This window comes from Stegodyphus dumicola, chromosome 2, assembly GCF_044657685.1.
Source record: "Stegodyphus dumicola isolate Sdum_Otavi_A_Nest chromosome 2, ASM4465768v1".
NCBI classification, from domain to species: Eukaryota; Metazoa; Arthropoda; class Arachnida; order Araneae; family Eresidae; genus Stegodyphus; species Stegodyphus dumicola.
Genome location: NC_140769.1, coordinates 85,359,119 through 85,376,346, shown reverse-complemented (window position 1 = coordinate 85,376,346; position 17,228 = coordinate 85,359,119). Strand labels below are relative to the sequence as shown.

The 17,228-nt window shown below is 32.2% G+C and overlaps 1 protein-coding gene across 1 annotated transcript in view; it reads left to right on the top strand.

Annotated features, from left to right (window-relative positions):
- Positions 1-17,228, top strand: part of PolD2 (DNA polymerase delta subunit 2) — a 142,927-nt gene that overhangs the window by 11,460 nt on the left and 114,239 nt on the right. Inside the window, exon 2 of the mRNA XM_085810832.1 lies at positions 10,115-10,236. Within this exon, the coding sequence (XP_085666958.1) occupies positions 10,115-10,236 (122 nt within the window). The remainder of the gene's footprint in view (positions 1-10,114; positions 10,237-17,228) is intronic.

Here is a 17,228-nt window from a genome sequence, read left to right as displayed (position 1 = left end):
TAATTAGTATGTGTGTTTTTCCTTTTAACAAATCTTAATGCAACTGTATCTGCATGCTGATGAAAAAGAAAGTATTGTTGCTTTTTCAGAAATTTTGGCATTTTGTTTAGTAATACTGTACAAAGCATGAGATCCAGGTTTGTTGGGACTATTCTGGATTGAGTTTTTTTCTGGATGTTAAATCGAAAGCTGAAATATAAAAGGATGTCATGTAGAAATTACAGAATTAAAAAATTAAATAGTTGTGTATGAAATAATGAAACATTTATGATCTTAAAGAAATCAAAATAATAATAAAAAAAACAACACTATATTTATTTGTTTTCTTTACTGAACATTTCTTTAAATGTAATGTTTGCTGCATTTTTTGGGTTAATACTTTCTCTTTAACTCTATAGAGAGATATAATTTCTTGTTTAGTTACAAAGTTCCATTCTTCATGCCCTGTAATTGCCATGTTAAGAACTCCCATTAAATTATGAGTTGGAATTTTTTAATTCTCTACAATTCTCTGTCACTTACTTTACTGACAGTAGCAATATTTTGTGCCTTTAGAACCGTACTACAGATTTTGCCATATGTATGTTTTATCGATTATTGGGGCATTTTCTTTCTAGTGGAAAATCTTGTGTATCATCTTCTTTTATTATTGTCAATTTTCCACAAATTCCATTATGTATCTGAACATCTTAAATTCACGACGAGCTTAACTGTCATAGTTTTAACCATCATAAAGCTAAGCTGGCATCTACTCTACACTAGTGGTGATAATCTTGAGATTGGTGACATGATGTTCAGCTAAATTTTTTTCTTCTATCGTACGCAGTGTGCTCCGTTCACATGCTGACAAAGTTTAGACAATTATATTGGTTTAGCTATTTATTATACTTATGGGTGTTTCTTACGTGTTCTTAAGAGTTTTGAGTTCTGAGTAAATTCCTGCAAAAACTTACGGCTTAGGCTGGTGTTAGTTATTTTGTGGCTCAGTGCACTCGCTGTGAATCCTAAATTCTGCTTCCAAGTACATCCTTAAATTAAAAAAAAATTACATCCCAGTGCCTTACCTAAATTCTGTGAAATTTCTCATCCCTTAATCTTGTTGCTTAGAGCTTCTCTAAATTCTGAAAATTTTGCCTTCCCTAAATTTTTTTGCCCAGTGCAGCCACACCAGCTCTGGCACCAGCCCTGGCTTTATATGATTAACTTATCAGTTATTCATAATTTAAACAACACTAAATGTAAGTGTCTTGTTTAGGAGTATCATTTATAATATCTATTTTTTGCATATGGAAAGAAATTTCTGTTAAATTTCTCCTCATCAACACATTCAACACTGAGCAGCACTGCTACCTGAAGTTTGTACTCGTTGCAAAGTGTAATAATGGCATAAATGATTATGGGGTGGACCACACAGAGATGAGGAAATTGTGTGTGCAGTCCCCACAAGTCACTGCTTCCATGCTTTTACAATGTGTTACACGACATAGTTTTGACATCGTAGATACAATAAGTAATTCCAGTTGACGGTACAAGAGACATAACTTCATGACCAGTGTCAAGAGGTTTTAGCATTCTGCTCTATGTCTGTCATCGAAGCCTCTCGATTTCAAGAGGGCTGATGAACCAGTGACCTTGTTTTTCCTATGACATACTTGCCAACCTATGACACTCAAAAATCAGGAGATTTTTCACAATGTTAAAAAGACTTTTTAAATGATAAAAATATAGTTTTTAATAATGAATTAATTTTAAATAGGAACTAATTCTTAAATGCGAGCAACACAAAAATACCTTACACATAAAAAAACATTTTTATTACTTGCATTGTTTAAGAAAAAAAAAGGGGGGTGGGCACTTTAATCAGTTTTCGTACAAATGTTATAAACAGTGGCAGATTTTGCTTTCTTTAAGAAAGAAACTTCCTAATATTGTTCACAGCAATTGCCACGTAGGCCTGCTTTCGCTAATAAAAGTTTTTCTAATGTGTCATCACTAATATTAGATCTAAATTTAGTCCTCGTTTAGGCAACAACACTGAAAATCCTCTCACACTCTGCATTACTATGGGGAACTGTCAAGATAGCCAACACAATTCTAGACAGTTCACTATATTTTAAAATTTCATCAGCACCTTTCAGTTTTCCAATTAAACTCAATTCCAATTAAACTGGGTGTCAATCCAATTAAACACTCAGTTTAATTCAAAAAACATTAAACAATTGACAATTGACACCCAGTTTAATTCCAATTAAACTGGGTGTAAACTGCTGTTATGCAGCTGTTGGAACTGTTTCAATTTTTCCTTCCTTTTAGAACTCCTTTCAAGATAATAATAAATATCAACAATGTGTTCATCCACATTTATTGGTAAAGAAGCTGTCCCTTTTTCAGTTGCTAAATTTAAGAGGTGACAAGTGCACCTCATAATCTGCAAATCTGAATTTTCCTTTCTTAAGATGCCTGCAACACCAGTCTTCAAGCCTACCAATACTGGTACGTTTATCGGCACCAAGTGCTAAGCAATTATCCAGAGGGCCTGCATTTTCTTTTAAAGTTTAATAATTAGCTGCGGTATATTAAAGCCTGTCAAATGTCCTTCTAAAGTGGGGACAGAAAGTAAACTGCACTCAATTTCTGAACTCTGGATTAAAAAAAGAAACAACAATTGGATACAGTTTTGAATCGGTATTATTGCTTCCATCCGTAGAGAGGCAGAACGGAGCTATTTTAGCGCAATCAATAACTGAAGATTTATTTTTCAAACCCATTTCTTTAACAATTGCACCTGTTTTGGTTCTTGAGTATTTCTGAGCAATTTCACTATCGGGAAACATTTTTCTAAATAAAGCTGCAGCGTGATCCGATACATTCAGTGGCAGGTTGTGCTCCAGTAAAAAGGCAGAGAACAGACATTCTGCATTAATAACTTTTTGGTCAATTGCTTCCGAAGAAAAATTTAATTTTTCGTTTTTTTAAAAAACAACTCATGTTATCCTTGTGTTTTTGTGTACGCACATGTTTGAGAACATCCGCCCTTCCACCATGCGAAATCAAAAAATCGCAATGACAGGCGGTACACATCGCAAATTTATTACATTTCCTTGAAGAACTAATGGAAGGAAAGTCAACTGTGTACGAATTTTGAAACGTACACGAGTATTTCACCTTTCTCGCAGACATAACAAGGTGATAATTTCTAAAACTATTTCCCAAATGCACGTGCACTCACATAACTCAGGACAAAATGAACGAAATAATTTAGTTATTTCGTTCATTTTGTCCTGAACAGCTTGCTGAACATCTAAAGAACAGCTTGCCTTGTTCTCATTGGCTAATATATGGCAGCTGACACGCAGTGGAGTTTGGAACACCCATTGGAGAACGAATGTTTGAGAACATCCGCCCTTCCACATTGCGAAATCGAAAAATTGCAAAGACAGGCGGTACACATCGCAAATTTATTACATTTCCTTAAAGAAATAATTTAAGGAAAGTCAACTGTGTATGAATTTTGAAACGTACACGAGTATTTCACCTTTCTCGAAGACATAACAAGATGATAATTTCTAAAACATTTCCCAAATGCACGTGCACTCACACAACTCAGGACAAAATGAACGAAATAATTTAGTTATTTCGTTCATTTTGTCCTGAACAGCTTGCTGAACATCCAAAGAACAGCTTGCCTTGTCCTCATTGGCTAATATATGGCAGCTGACACGCAGTGGAGTTTGATGCCCATTGGAGAACGACGTTTCTGGGATACGTATAATGCTCTCACTCACAAAGCAGAAGTTATCTGACTCTCAAGGTTTTGTTTTAGATATAATCTAGAGAAAATTCAATTGCTTTCAGACGTCCAAAATCACTTTTTTTTTTGCTCATATAACAAAGTATTAAGTCAAATTCGATAAAAATCGTGAGAAATTTTAAGAATAAGAAAAAGTCGGGAGTTATATATTGTAAATTGGGTTGGCGGGAGAGCAGTTGAAAATCGGGAGTCTCCCGCCTAAATCGGGAAAGTTGGTAACTCTGAACTACAAAGTCAGACAAACGTTTAAATAAGCCTCTTATTTAAAAAGAACTTAAAGGCATGTTCTTATGCTAACCAATTAAATTGCAGTTTGTGTTCATGTAATTAAACAAGAACAATCAAATTCAAACAAAAAAATGTGGACTAGTGGTCAAAGACTATACAATTTAATTTTAATTAAAGCTGGCTCAGTAACTCTATCGTCATAACAAATTCAAATGTCAGCAGTGATAATGCAAAGACAAAAAGTTGCAAATTATCAGTGCTGGCAGGAACTAATGCAACGAGCAAGCGGAGATTAAAAACACATTTCTGTCTTACACACCAGAAACCTCAGTTTAAAAACTGCCTAAGCGATTTGCATTCTGGGGAGGAAATAGAAACGGGAAATTATAGTAAAGGCTGAAATTATAAAAAACTGGGTAATTTACATAATAATACCTGTATATATATTTGAAGAATAATTTTCTTTCTCTGTATGCAGACTTGCCAACTCTCTCGATTTAGGTGGGAAACTCCCAATTTTCGACCGCTCTCCCGCCAACCTGATTTACAATATATTTCTCCTGACTTTTTCTTATTCTTAAAATTTCTCACGATTTTTATGGAACTTGGCTTAATACTTTGTTATATGAACAAAAAAAGTGATTTTGGACATCCGAAGCAAATGAATTTTCTCTAGATTATATCTAAAACAAAACCTTGCGAATTAGATAACTTCTGCTTTGTGAGTGAGAGCATATACGTATCCAGAAACGTCCTTCTCCAGTTTTCCAATGGGCATCGTGCTCCACTGCGTGTCATCTGTCATATATTAGCCAATGAGGACAAAACAAGCTGCTATTTGGATGTTCTTTAGTTATTTCGGTCATTTTGTCCTGAGTTGTGCGAGTACACGTGCCTTCGGGAAATAGTTTTAGAAATTATCATCTTTTGTTATGTCTGCGAGAAAGGTGAAATACTCGTGTACCTTTCAAAAATCGTACACAGTTGACTTTCCTTCCATTATTTCCTCAAGGAAATGTAATAAATTTGTGATGTGTACCGCCTGTCATTGCGATTTTTCGATTTCGCATGGTGGAAGGGCGGATGTTCTCAAACATGTGCGTACACAAAAACACAAGGGCAACATGAGTTGTTTTGAAAAAAAAACGAAAAATTAAACTTTTCTTTGGAAACAAAGGACCAAAAAGTTATTAATGCAGAATGTCTGTTCTCTGCCTTTTTACTGGAGCACAACCTGCCACTGAATGCATCGGATCACGCTGCAGCTTTGTTTAGAAAAATATTTTCCGATAGTGAAATCGCTAAGAAATACTTAAGTGCAGGAACCAAAAGAGGTGCAATTGTTAAAGAAATGGATTTGAAAAATAAATCTTCAGTTATTGATTGCATTAAAACAGCTCCGTTCTGCCTCTCTACGGATGGAAGCAATAATACCGATTCAAAACTGTATCCAATTGTTTCTTTTTTTAATCCAGAGTCTTCAGAAATTGAGTGCAGTCTTGGTGCCGATAATGCATCAGTATTGGTAGGCTTGAAGACTGGTGTTGCAGGCATCTTCAGAAAGGAAAATTCAGGTTTACAGATTATGAGGTGCATCTGTCACCTCTTAAATTTAGCAGCTGAAAAAGGAGTAGCTTCTTTACCAATAAATGTGGATGAACACATTGTTGATATTTATTATTATCTTGAAAGGAGTTCTAAAAAGGAGGAAAAATTGAAACAGGTCCAACAGCTGCATAACAGCAGTTTACAATTAGAAAACTTGGATGAAGTTATAAAATCAACTAGGATTGACACCCAGTGGAGTTTAATTGGAAAACTGAAAGATGCTGATGGAATTTTAAAATATAGTGAACTATCTAGAATTATGTTGGCCATCTTGACAGTTCCCCATAGTAATGCAGAGTGTGAGAGGATTTTCAGTGTTGTTGCGAAAACGAGGACTAAATTTAGATCTAATATTAGTGATGACACATTAGAAAACTTTTATTAGTGAAAGCAGGCCTACGTGGCAATTGCTGTGAACAATATTAGGAAGTTTCTTTCTTAAAGAAAGCAAAATCTGCCACTGTTTATAACATTTGTACGAAAACTGATTAAAGTGCCCCCCCCTTTTTTTTTCTTAAACAATGCAAGTAATAAAAATGTTTTTTTATGTGTAAGGTATTTTTGTGTTGCTTGCATTTAAGAATTAGTTACTATTTAAAGTTAATTCATTATTAAAAACTACATTTTCCTCATTTAAAAAGTCTTTTTAACATTGTGAAAAATCTCCCGATTTCTTAAAAAAATCTCCTGATTTTTGAGTGTCATAGGTTGGCAAGTATGCATTTATCTTACTAATAAATAAGATTTTGTATTTCAGAATCATAAAAGGCAGCTGTGAGGTTAGCCAGAATTTTATGCATCTTTCATTCCTTTATCATCATCAAAATGCTTGCTACTTAAGAATTCTGTAAGTGCAAGAATGTGTGAATGTCACTTGGTGCCAGGTCATGGATCAGTGGCCTATACAGTGAATGATTCACTTGTCCCCAACTGAAGGACTCAATGTGATCTTGAGTCCCACAAGTGGAATGTGGTTATGCATTAATTGTGAAATTAAAATGACATCACCACTGAGCCAGTAGCATCTCTTGTTTTGAATAACATGTCATAGGTTTTTCAGTATTGCACCGTACACAGTGGTATTGACGTTTTTTTCTCTGTACGAAATCCATCAGTGTAACATCTTTTCTGTCCCAAAAAAACAGTGCACAGGATTTTGCATGTGAAAATTTTCCATTTTGAACTTCTGCTGGGTTGGCAAGATAGAGGCTTCCATTTCATTGATTGTTGTTTTGATGACAACATAACTTGGGACATCTATGTCTCATCGTGAGTGGCAACATGGTTCAATAGTTCATCTCTCTTGGGACTGTATCAGCTCTGAAAGATTAAAGCAACATCAAAACGTTATCCTTTATATTCCTGTGTAAGCATTTTTGGTGAACACTGTGCACACATTTTTCAGTAACCCAAGGGTTCAGTTATAATTTTATATAGAATGGTGTACAAAACTTCTGAAAACATCAAGGAAAGGCTGGATATCATGAAATGTCTATTCACATGAAATTTTGCATCAACTTAATGAACCAATTCATCATTCACAGTAGATGGCTAGCTGCTTTTTGCTTTATTGTGCACATTCATTCTGCCTGAATTGAATGTTTGAACCTATTTTGTAATCACTCCCTGACCTATAACTATGTTGCTGTACACCTTACAGATTTGCATATAAATTTCACATGGTTGTGTATTCTTTGTGTTCAAGAAACAAATTGTAGAATAGATTTTTTAGTCAGCTGGAACCTTCTGTAGTTTTAAACATACTTAATGCAAGATTTACATGTGTCACCATTTTACTGTATGAAATAAAAAAAATAAGTGTCTTATGTTAAATATAAGATATAAGTGTCTTATGTTTTTAATGTATCATTTTATTTAATAATTAAAATTTGTATTTAAATTGCTAAAGTATGTTTTCATATGTTGAATGTTTACTAACTTACTATAACTATCAATAGTTGTTATCAATAGTTGTTATGATGCCGTAAGGTATTTTATTTTAATGAACCAATTATTATGATTTTGATTTTTACTATAGGTTCTCCTTTCTATATTGTTCACTAGAATGCATAAGAGCTTTGAGCATCTTGTATGTTTTCCAAAATACATTTTTTCAAAACTTAGAATTTGATTCTAAATTGCTTTACAAATTGTTTCCATCCTCAGTTTCAAAACAATGAATAATTAAATTAAACATTTGATATTTTTCAATGTTTTGGGATACTAAATTAGCATTCTTATGTGTTAACAGTTTGTATAAACTCTGTGAATAAATATACCAGAAGAGCAAAAAAATGAAACAAAAAATTTGGAACCTTTCGTATGCATGGAAGCTGTAACAATTTTTACAGATGAGAATATCTAAAACAAATCAATTGTACGCTTTCATCAATTAACATCCCAGAATGTTACACACACAATGTTATGTGTGCCAACATGTAACATTCTGTGAATGTAAATATTGTGTCCACGGCACGCATATTCACCTTTTTTAATATTAGATATAAGCGTTATGGAATGTTGTACTTTAACCCTCTGATTGGCACAGGGTTTCACTAGCCCAAATTTTCCAAAGCTCTCATGAGAAAAAAATATTTTATTGATTTTTATACCCAAAGGATCCTGAAATTTTGTATCTAGATTTATGTTCTTTTAATATATTGCCTTAATTTCTTGGACATATTTCAAGATGAGTATATAAATACTCTAGGCATATACATGGCCTCGCCATTTTAGAGAGTTAACTGTGGCACTGTTAGGCCACGATTTGCGATTAGGCCATGATCCACAAGGAAATTGGTATTTAACGCATTAATATAGCCAATTTAGTAAAAGTTGCCACATTTTTAGAACATGTCTAACTTTTGCAACCATGCTCGTAACAATCCTTTAGTCAAGCAATGCCGTCATTTTCATTTTTTTTTTTTTTTTTTTTTAAGCCCAAAAGGGCTATTTGACCAGAAGGTCTATTAATTTCGTTTTTGCATTTTGCGTTGGCTCACTGTAAACGGCATTTCACTCTTCAAATTGTTGGCACCAAATATTAAAGCCTTGCATTTAGTTAAAGAAATTAAATAATGAAGAATCTGCATGAATGTATGTATGTTTCTCACACTGTGAAAAAACAGTGAAACCTAGAGACACCAAATTTTGAATAATGTAGTCCTTTACTCAAATATAGGCATGTAGAAGCCTAAATTTGGAGTTAGAAATTTGTTTTATTATCTATTTGAAATTTTCTAAAAATTTAGCGAATTTTTGAGTAATACTCAACAATTTCAAAGCAAGCACTGTACTAAAAAAAAGCAGCCTTATCTCCAGTGCATGAGACTGTATTGAAAATTCTAAAGGCATGCTCTTTTAAAATTATTTTGTGATATTGCTGTTGAATTGAATTTCATGGTTTTAAGTGTGAAGAGCATGATATTTGATAAATAAAGTTAACATGCAAAATGTTGGAAAATGCCCTTGGGCATAATTAAAAATCTGAAAACTTTCAGATTTTTTTTAAACTTTTTTTTTATTATTATTTTAAGTTTTAATTGTTTTTTTAAAATTTATATCATGATATTTTTTGACTTTTAAACTTAGTTTTAAAATGTAAACTTGTGAATTTAGCCAGCGATTAAAGAAACTGCAATAAAATTTCTGCATGAAAATTTCTAAAGAGAACAACATCGAAATGCATTTCCTAGATAGCTACTGTTGCTGAGGTGCAAAGCTGAGTCTCTGCGATTCTCTGGTTTTTTTTTTTTTTTTTTTATTTTTTATTTTTTTATTTTAAAGAGAAAACAGATTATTGTGCATTCTAGGAGAAGAGAATAACATAAAAATTATAGAAAGATTCGGGTAAAAATATGTCTTATGTTTTTAATGTATCATTTTATTTAATAATTAAAATTTGTATTTAAATTGCTAAAGTATGTTTTCATATGTTGAATGTTTACTAACTTACTATAACTATCAATAGTTTTCTTAAAATTTTCTATCAATTTTTCTTAAAAAAATTATGAAAAACATCATCTTGCACAACATCTGTTGTTTCATCTATAAAAAATGCCAAATTAAACCAAGATGGTTGCATTAATGCATAAGTACTAGGAAACTTAATATATATTAAAAAATGTATAGGGGCAAAAAACTATATAATGCAGGAATTGTAAATATGTGTAGGTTGATAGACTTTATCTTGAAATTATTTTGAGTTTAGTATTGTGGTATGAAGAAAATGCAATATTTGAGACAACAGTCACAAACACATATAGACAACCATTTAGCCAGCAAAATAGTTTATACATTTGAGAGTTCATTTAATGTTTCTTTTTCTCTTTTCCTTCTTTTTTTCTGTTTTTTTCCATGTATTTTTTATGGTACAATAATTTTTCTCTTTAAAATTACATCTTGCAATATTTATATTTTTTATTAAATATTTACACATTTAAATTATTTTTTTAAATTCTAATTTAGGTTCTGAAATTCCTATTAAGCAGCTTTGTGATGTAAGTGGAAATGAAAACTGCATAATAATTGGAACTCTTTATAAACACATGGAGTTGCATCCGAGCATACTAAGAGAAATCAGTGAAGAAGTTGGTATCAGTTTTTAAAATATGATATATGTTAAACCATCTACCATGTTAGGTAGATGCGTAAGTTAAATATTGATTTTATTTATATCATTGTTTTGGTATTTGGTATTACAATAATGAACCTACCTTATAATTAATCCCTGAATGTAATGAATGAACCGTTTGTTGCTGTCCTGTTTCCTATATACTTATGCTATTTTATCATGTTATAGTGAACTGCCAAGACTATAAAAACAGATATAATGAATTGTATGGATATCTTTGATTAAACTTTTTTGTGTTTTTTATATTTTTTCTAAAATTTTGCAAGTTTTAACAAAACAACAACAATAAAAAATTATCCATGTTTAGAACAATAGGATCTATACTTCAGCCATATTCCATCCATAAAGAAACACATCTTAGTGCTATTTTCTTTCATTTTCACCAACCACTTTTAAACAAAGGCTATATAGTGCAGGTGTGACATCCAACTTTAGGAGAACGAGGGTACAGTAAACATAACTTAGAACACCATGTGGTGTACATGACTGTTGAACCAAAAAACATGAATAGTTTCCCCAATTTATTCAAATTCTTTGACTGAGCTTCCCGACAGAATTTTATTTAAGGCTAAGAGGAAACAGTGAATCTTATATCTTATGGTTTTGCAGTTGATTCTTCTTTTAGGAAATGAAAAGTTTTGATCCCCTTTGTTTTGTTTGTTTGAGCACAAATGCTTTAAAATTTCTATTAATTGTGTTATCATTTGATAATTGGATAAGACATGTATTTGACATTTTCATATGTTCTAGAAGAGTAAAATTCTCACATTTTCTTTAACCAAACTATCTGTATTCTGTTTCTGTGTCAAAAATTCACCCACATGGCAAGCTGCAAATCTAAGGCTTCTGCATTGAAAATGAGGTGAACATAATTCTAAAATTACAAAATTGATACTACCAAATCAATATCTGACAAAATATAGTTTATCTAAATCTACAATTGGTGCCATACAGAAAAACTCTGTAACCTCTGCTGAATGAAAAAATTTGGAAGGAAAAAGTTAAGAAAGGTGGAGCACAGGAATGTTGAAGAAGCATTGCTGAAATTGTTCGGCATTCAAAAGAAGCCTTAATCTGCAAATATCTGAATAAATGCTTCTGACAAAGGACAATTGATCATACACTTGTGGAGAGTGGAAAACATCAACCAACAAATTTAACAAATGTGCAGAATTATAAATGCAATTAAATCTTAATATGATTCTTTTAAAATTAGATATATCAATCATTATTTTTGATAGATGTGAAAACATGGATCAATTTGTGTTTTTATTCATCATTCAGTTTTTAGACATTTTTGTCTGATAATGTATTTTTCTTATCTTTTTGGACATAGTGAACCGAATTTCTGGGACATTGAAGTTTGTTATAGTGGGGATTAACTTTATTATTGTTTAATATGCATTAAAGTTTGTTTTTTACCAATTTAGTGTTTTTTTATCATTATATAAACTGAAATAGTTCCTACATTTCTGCTTTGGAAATTAAGTTGTTAATCGACTTTGGGGCATTATTCTGTTACGTTTATTAAAATAAGTTTCCTGCTTGAAGCTGTAATCGGAATTGTTGACTACTACTAGAAAAAAAAAATTTGCTGTAGACCAACGATTCTCAACTGGTGGTACGCATACCACTGGTGGCACACAAGAGAAAAATGCAAAGAAACGAAGTATTTTTTACTGTTATATTCAAAAATTAAATACCACAACATCTTGTTAAAAGTTTTTTCTCTAACACTGGTAAATTTATGCGATTTGAACTTTGCTCACCATAGACTTTAGCAAAATAATACTTTAGCACTCATAGACTTTAACAAAATAATCTATTTTTTTTTCACAAGTATTCTTTTATCCATAGGACATAACAAAATTTTGATAAATGATGTTTTACAAAATAGTAATAGAAATGGATGTTGTACTTCATAAGCAATAAAAATAAGTTTCTACAATGCTAACAGTATCTCATTAATTCTTTTAGAGTTGATCGATTTATTAGCATGTTTACACTTTATGTCACCACCATTTCTGGGCTCATATTGCTCTATTTCCAATTAGGATAATTTATTTGCTGTCTCTTAACAGCAGGTATTTTGTCATCATGTTGCTTTTGTATTCCTTACTTTTCGATCAGATTAGAGAATATCATCGTTTGTTTTTGATGAACTTGTAATGTATTGTGCGTTTAAATATTTGTCAAAAAATAATAAATCAAACTTAGATTTTTTAAAGTAGAAAAATGTCTAGGATTGACTTAAGTGGAAAAGTGATGATTCACAGGTGAGTATTCCAAAACAATCTACTAACCACTAAGAATACTGAAAAGAAAAGAAAAAATGTTTATAGAAAAAAATATAATGAAAGTTATTTATCATTTGGGTTTACTTGGAATGGAGATGAAGCAGACCCTCAACCTCAGTGTGTTATTTGTGGTGAACTGTTATCTAATCAAAGTATGAAACTGTCGTTTCTTAAAAGACATATTGAACGTAAGCATGCCAATTCAATGTATAAATCTGAATAATATTTTAAGAGGAAATTATTGGAGTTCAAAAATAGTGAAGTAATGAAAAGTTTTGTTACTTCAAGTGAAAAAGCTTTGGAAGCTAGTTACCTAGTAAGCCTAAGAATTGCCGAGACTGGACAGGCTGACACTACTAAAGAAAGCGTTATGTTACTAGCAGCTGAAGATATCATTTTAACTTATTAAACGAAAAAGCGGCTAATGAACTTAATAGTATTCCTTTATCAAATGATGCACTAAGTGGATGAATTCATGAAAGGGCAAATTCCATAAGAGACACTTATTCAAAAAAATAAAATACAGTGAGCATTTTGCCTTACAATTAGATGAAAGTACTGATATAACAAACTTTGTTCAATTATTAGTTTACATACGTTTCGAAGAAGATAAACGAACTGCCCAAAGTATTTGTTTTGCAAACCTATTCATGATAGAGCAACTGAAAATGAAATTTTCAAAGTAATTGACAATTTTGTATCTCAGAATGATATTCTTTGAAATAAGCGGATTGCCATATGCAGTGACAGAGCTGAGCCTTTAATAGGAAAACTTTCCGGTGTTATTTCTCAACTAAAGAAAGTTTCATGTGGAACTAAGTTTACTCATTGCTCTGTTCATCATGAAACTTTAGTAACCAAAAGAATTCTTGAAAACCTGAAAATTGTTTTGAATTAAGCTAATGAAAATTGTTAATTTTGTTAAAAGCCGAGTTTTGAGTTCAAGAATATTTATGATTGTATGCCAAGAGATGGGTAGAGAACATGAAATGTTTTTGTTACATCCGAAATATGGGGGTTATCCGGAGGCAAAGCTTTAAAACGTCTTTTTGAACTTCGATCAGAAATCAAAATTTTCCTCTGTGATTCAAAATTTGAATTGCAAAATTATTTATTTAGTGAATTATGTTTGGTGTGTTAAGCATAGTTAGCTGATATTTTTGGAAATTCAAATGAATTAAATTTAGGATTACATCGACAAAGTGTTAATTTGTTTACCATTGGAAATAAAATAAATGCAATGATATAAAAAAATTCAACCTAATTATCCAAGAATTGGATAATAACATTTTAAGCTTCTTACCACTTTTAGAAAGTTTTCTAAATGAAAATAATTTGAAAATAAAAGAAGAATTAGCACCCGACATTAAAAATGATTGCCTTCATTGATAAATAATTTCAATATATATTTTCCCAAATATTATGAAAAATAAAATGGGATTAGAAATCCATTTTGTTCGAATATACCCAAAATTTTATCTCATGAAGAAAAAGAACAATTGATAGAAATTTCCAGTGATCGAACTCTAACTGAAGATTTCAAAAGTAACACACTTGTAAAATTTTGGCTGAACCAAAGAAAAGAATTTCAAATAAAGCTATTAAATTTTGATTGCCTTTTGCACAACATATTTGTGTGAATAAGGACTTTCTTTTATGTTATATATGAAAAATAAATACAGAACAAATTTAAAAGTGGATCCTAATTTACGGTTAAAACTAAATAATAAGACCAGATGTAAAGAAGTTGATCTCAAACAGGCGCAGATTTCACACAAAATATTAGAATTAAAGTATTATAACTTAAATTTTGATAATTAAAATGGTAACCAATTTTTAATCTAATATTTTGTATGTGTGCATATTTAATACAAACAGCCAATACGTTGTGCCAATGGCAATATATATATGTATACATGTATATGTTTAATATTTCTTTTGAGAAATTGAAAAATAATCATTATAAAATGTAATGGTGGTACTAAAGTTTTTTAATTTTTGTTTAGATGGTGCACGTTAGTCAAATGGTTGAGAACTGCTGCTGTAGATTATACTGAGTCACAATAATTATTTCAGTGCATCTTTGTTGAAGCAGCCATCACACACCAATTTTAATGAGTAACTGTAGTGATTATTTTAAGTCAAATCGAACATTATAAATTTCATGCTTAAATTTGCCAGTTTTGGTGTCAAACTGCAGAGGCTGCTTTAAATAAGAAATACTATTATTTCTACACTCATAGGCAATCCAGGTAGCATTTATTATGCTTATATGCAATTTTTTTCAACAAAATAGAAATTTCTTTTGAGACTTAACCAAATGATTAGTTTTACTGTATGAAGTAATATTAATATGTTTAGAATCAATTGAATTACTTTTTTTCCCTCAGTTCAGTTCTAATTAGGAGAAATAAGGTGCTTGGTTACTTGGTTTCAGCTTTTTAGAAGAAGTTTTATGAGACAGATATTAAATTCAGTGATATACTGATAATTTTAGTTATTTTCATAACTTTCCTGTTTGTTTTTCATTATTCATTAATTTGGAAATTTGTTTCTTTAACTTTGTGATAACTTTGTGATACACAGGGTGGTAACCCTGTGTACAAGTAGCTAAAGCATTGAGATACTGGTATTTCATCCTGAATTCTATTTCTGGGATTTAATCAGACTGTTTACATAAAGTTTCTCTGATTTTTCTCCTGTGTTTCATAGATACAAACTTGTTTGCATAAAGAAGTTCTCTACAAAGGCATTCTATTTCTTAGGCAAGTAGCTCTTGTGCAGTTCGCCATAATCAGTTTATTCCTCAGTCTTCTAATTCACTTTTGTTATGCATATTGAATGTTAAATTTGTAATCAACCTTGGATAGTGATGTTTAAATCTGTGTATCTGTTTTTTGGATAATTTTATAAGCAAATTGCTTAAAAAATTTTTGACAATTGCACAAATTCAATATGCATAGCTCTGGCACTGCATTCTAAATATTATATGTATGTATAGTATATATTATCTTTGCACAGTTATTCATAATGCGGTGTAAATAAGTACATCTGGTGTTTTAGCACACATTTGGTGACTGGTATTTCGTTAACAGAAAAATACCAAAACAATTATGTTACAGTTCTGATAAAGCATTTCATAACTTCACAGAGCATAGTAATAGTAAAAGAGCATTTTTACTATTTGTTTTGTATTTATTTCTAAGCATACAGGTGCAGTTTGCATTGAATGTATGAATCAGCATATAGTGAGTGATTGTGTGCCAGCCTATGTATGGGTTCGTGGACTTTTTGGAGCATAGCAAAGATTTTTTGAAACTTATATATGTATTCACAGTGTATAATAATGATCTTTTAGAAATCATGTTGTAATACTTATTAAGACCCTAAATATAATTCTTAACAACTCACCTCCAACTCCTACCTATTAAATGTTATGTCAAAGCTCTCACATGGGTTATCATTATTAACCAAACTTCTTTCTGAAAATCAAACAGGCACAAGTAGTTTAAGTTTTTTTTTTTTTTTTTTAACCTATGTGCAAGGGTTAAAAAAAAATATCACAAAAAAAAAAAAAAAAAACACCCAGCTACCTGGAACTGACAGCTGAAGGCATTTTCGCCTTTAAAATGTTGTTGTAGTTACAATATCTAAATACAGCGTGTTTCAAAAAGAATATAAGTATTTCAACATTGAAAATACAACACCAAGAAGGAGTGGTCAGAAAGTGATGAAATTTGGAAAAAAGACAAAGACAGCAAGCAGCAATAAGTGATTTTTATTTCAAAACAATAGTGAGAATACAGAGCGAGAACGATGTCGGCTCAGTAGGATGTAGGACCACCGCAGACAGTGATGCATGAAGAAACACATCTAGGCATAGAGTCAATAAGAGTGCGGATGGTGTCCTGAGGAATGGCTCTCCATTCTCTTTCAACCATTTGCCACAGTTCACCTTCTGAACGAGGCAGGGGCAGAGTCTACAAACGGTGTCCAATCACATCCCACACATGTTCGATTGGTGACAGGTTAGGAGAGTACGGTGGCCAGGGAAGCATATGTATACCTTGCAGAGCATGTTGGCAGATGCAAGCACTGTGTGATCGGGCGTTATCCTGCTGCAAAATTGCATTAGGGAGCCCCTGAAGGTAGGGGATTGCCACCGGCTGCAGTACATTATCCAAGTATCGTTGGGCCATCATAGTGCCCTGAATACAAATTAGAGGTGACCTGGAATCGTAGGCAAAAGCGCCCCAAACCATTATGCCACGTTGTCGCTCGGTGGGGTGTTCCACAGTTACTGCCAGATTAGATCTGTCTCCACGTTGACGCCACACATGTATGTGGCTTCTGTTACTGTATAAACAGAAGCGTGACTCATCTGAGAACACGACGATTCGCCATTCTGTCATCCACATCGCTCCAGTCTGGCACCATTCTAAACGTTGGCGTCTATGCTGTGGGGTCAATGGTAGTCTTCTTAACGGACGCCGTGAGTGCAGGCCACGTTCAACCAATCGACAGGAAATGGTTTTGGTTGACACGGGAACATCCAGGGTCGGCGGATGAGTCGATCCATGTGTGCTGATGTCACTCTGGATGCACCTGCATCCCTCCTTCTTCCCGCATTTCCTTGTTCCAACCATGTTCG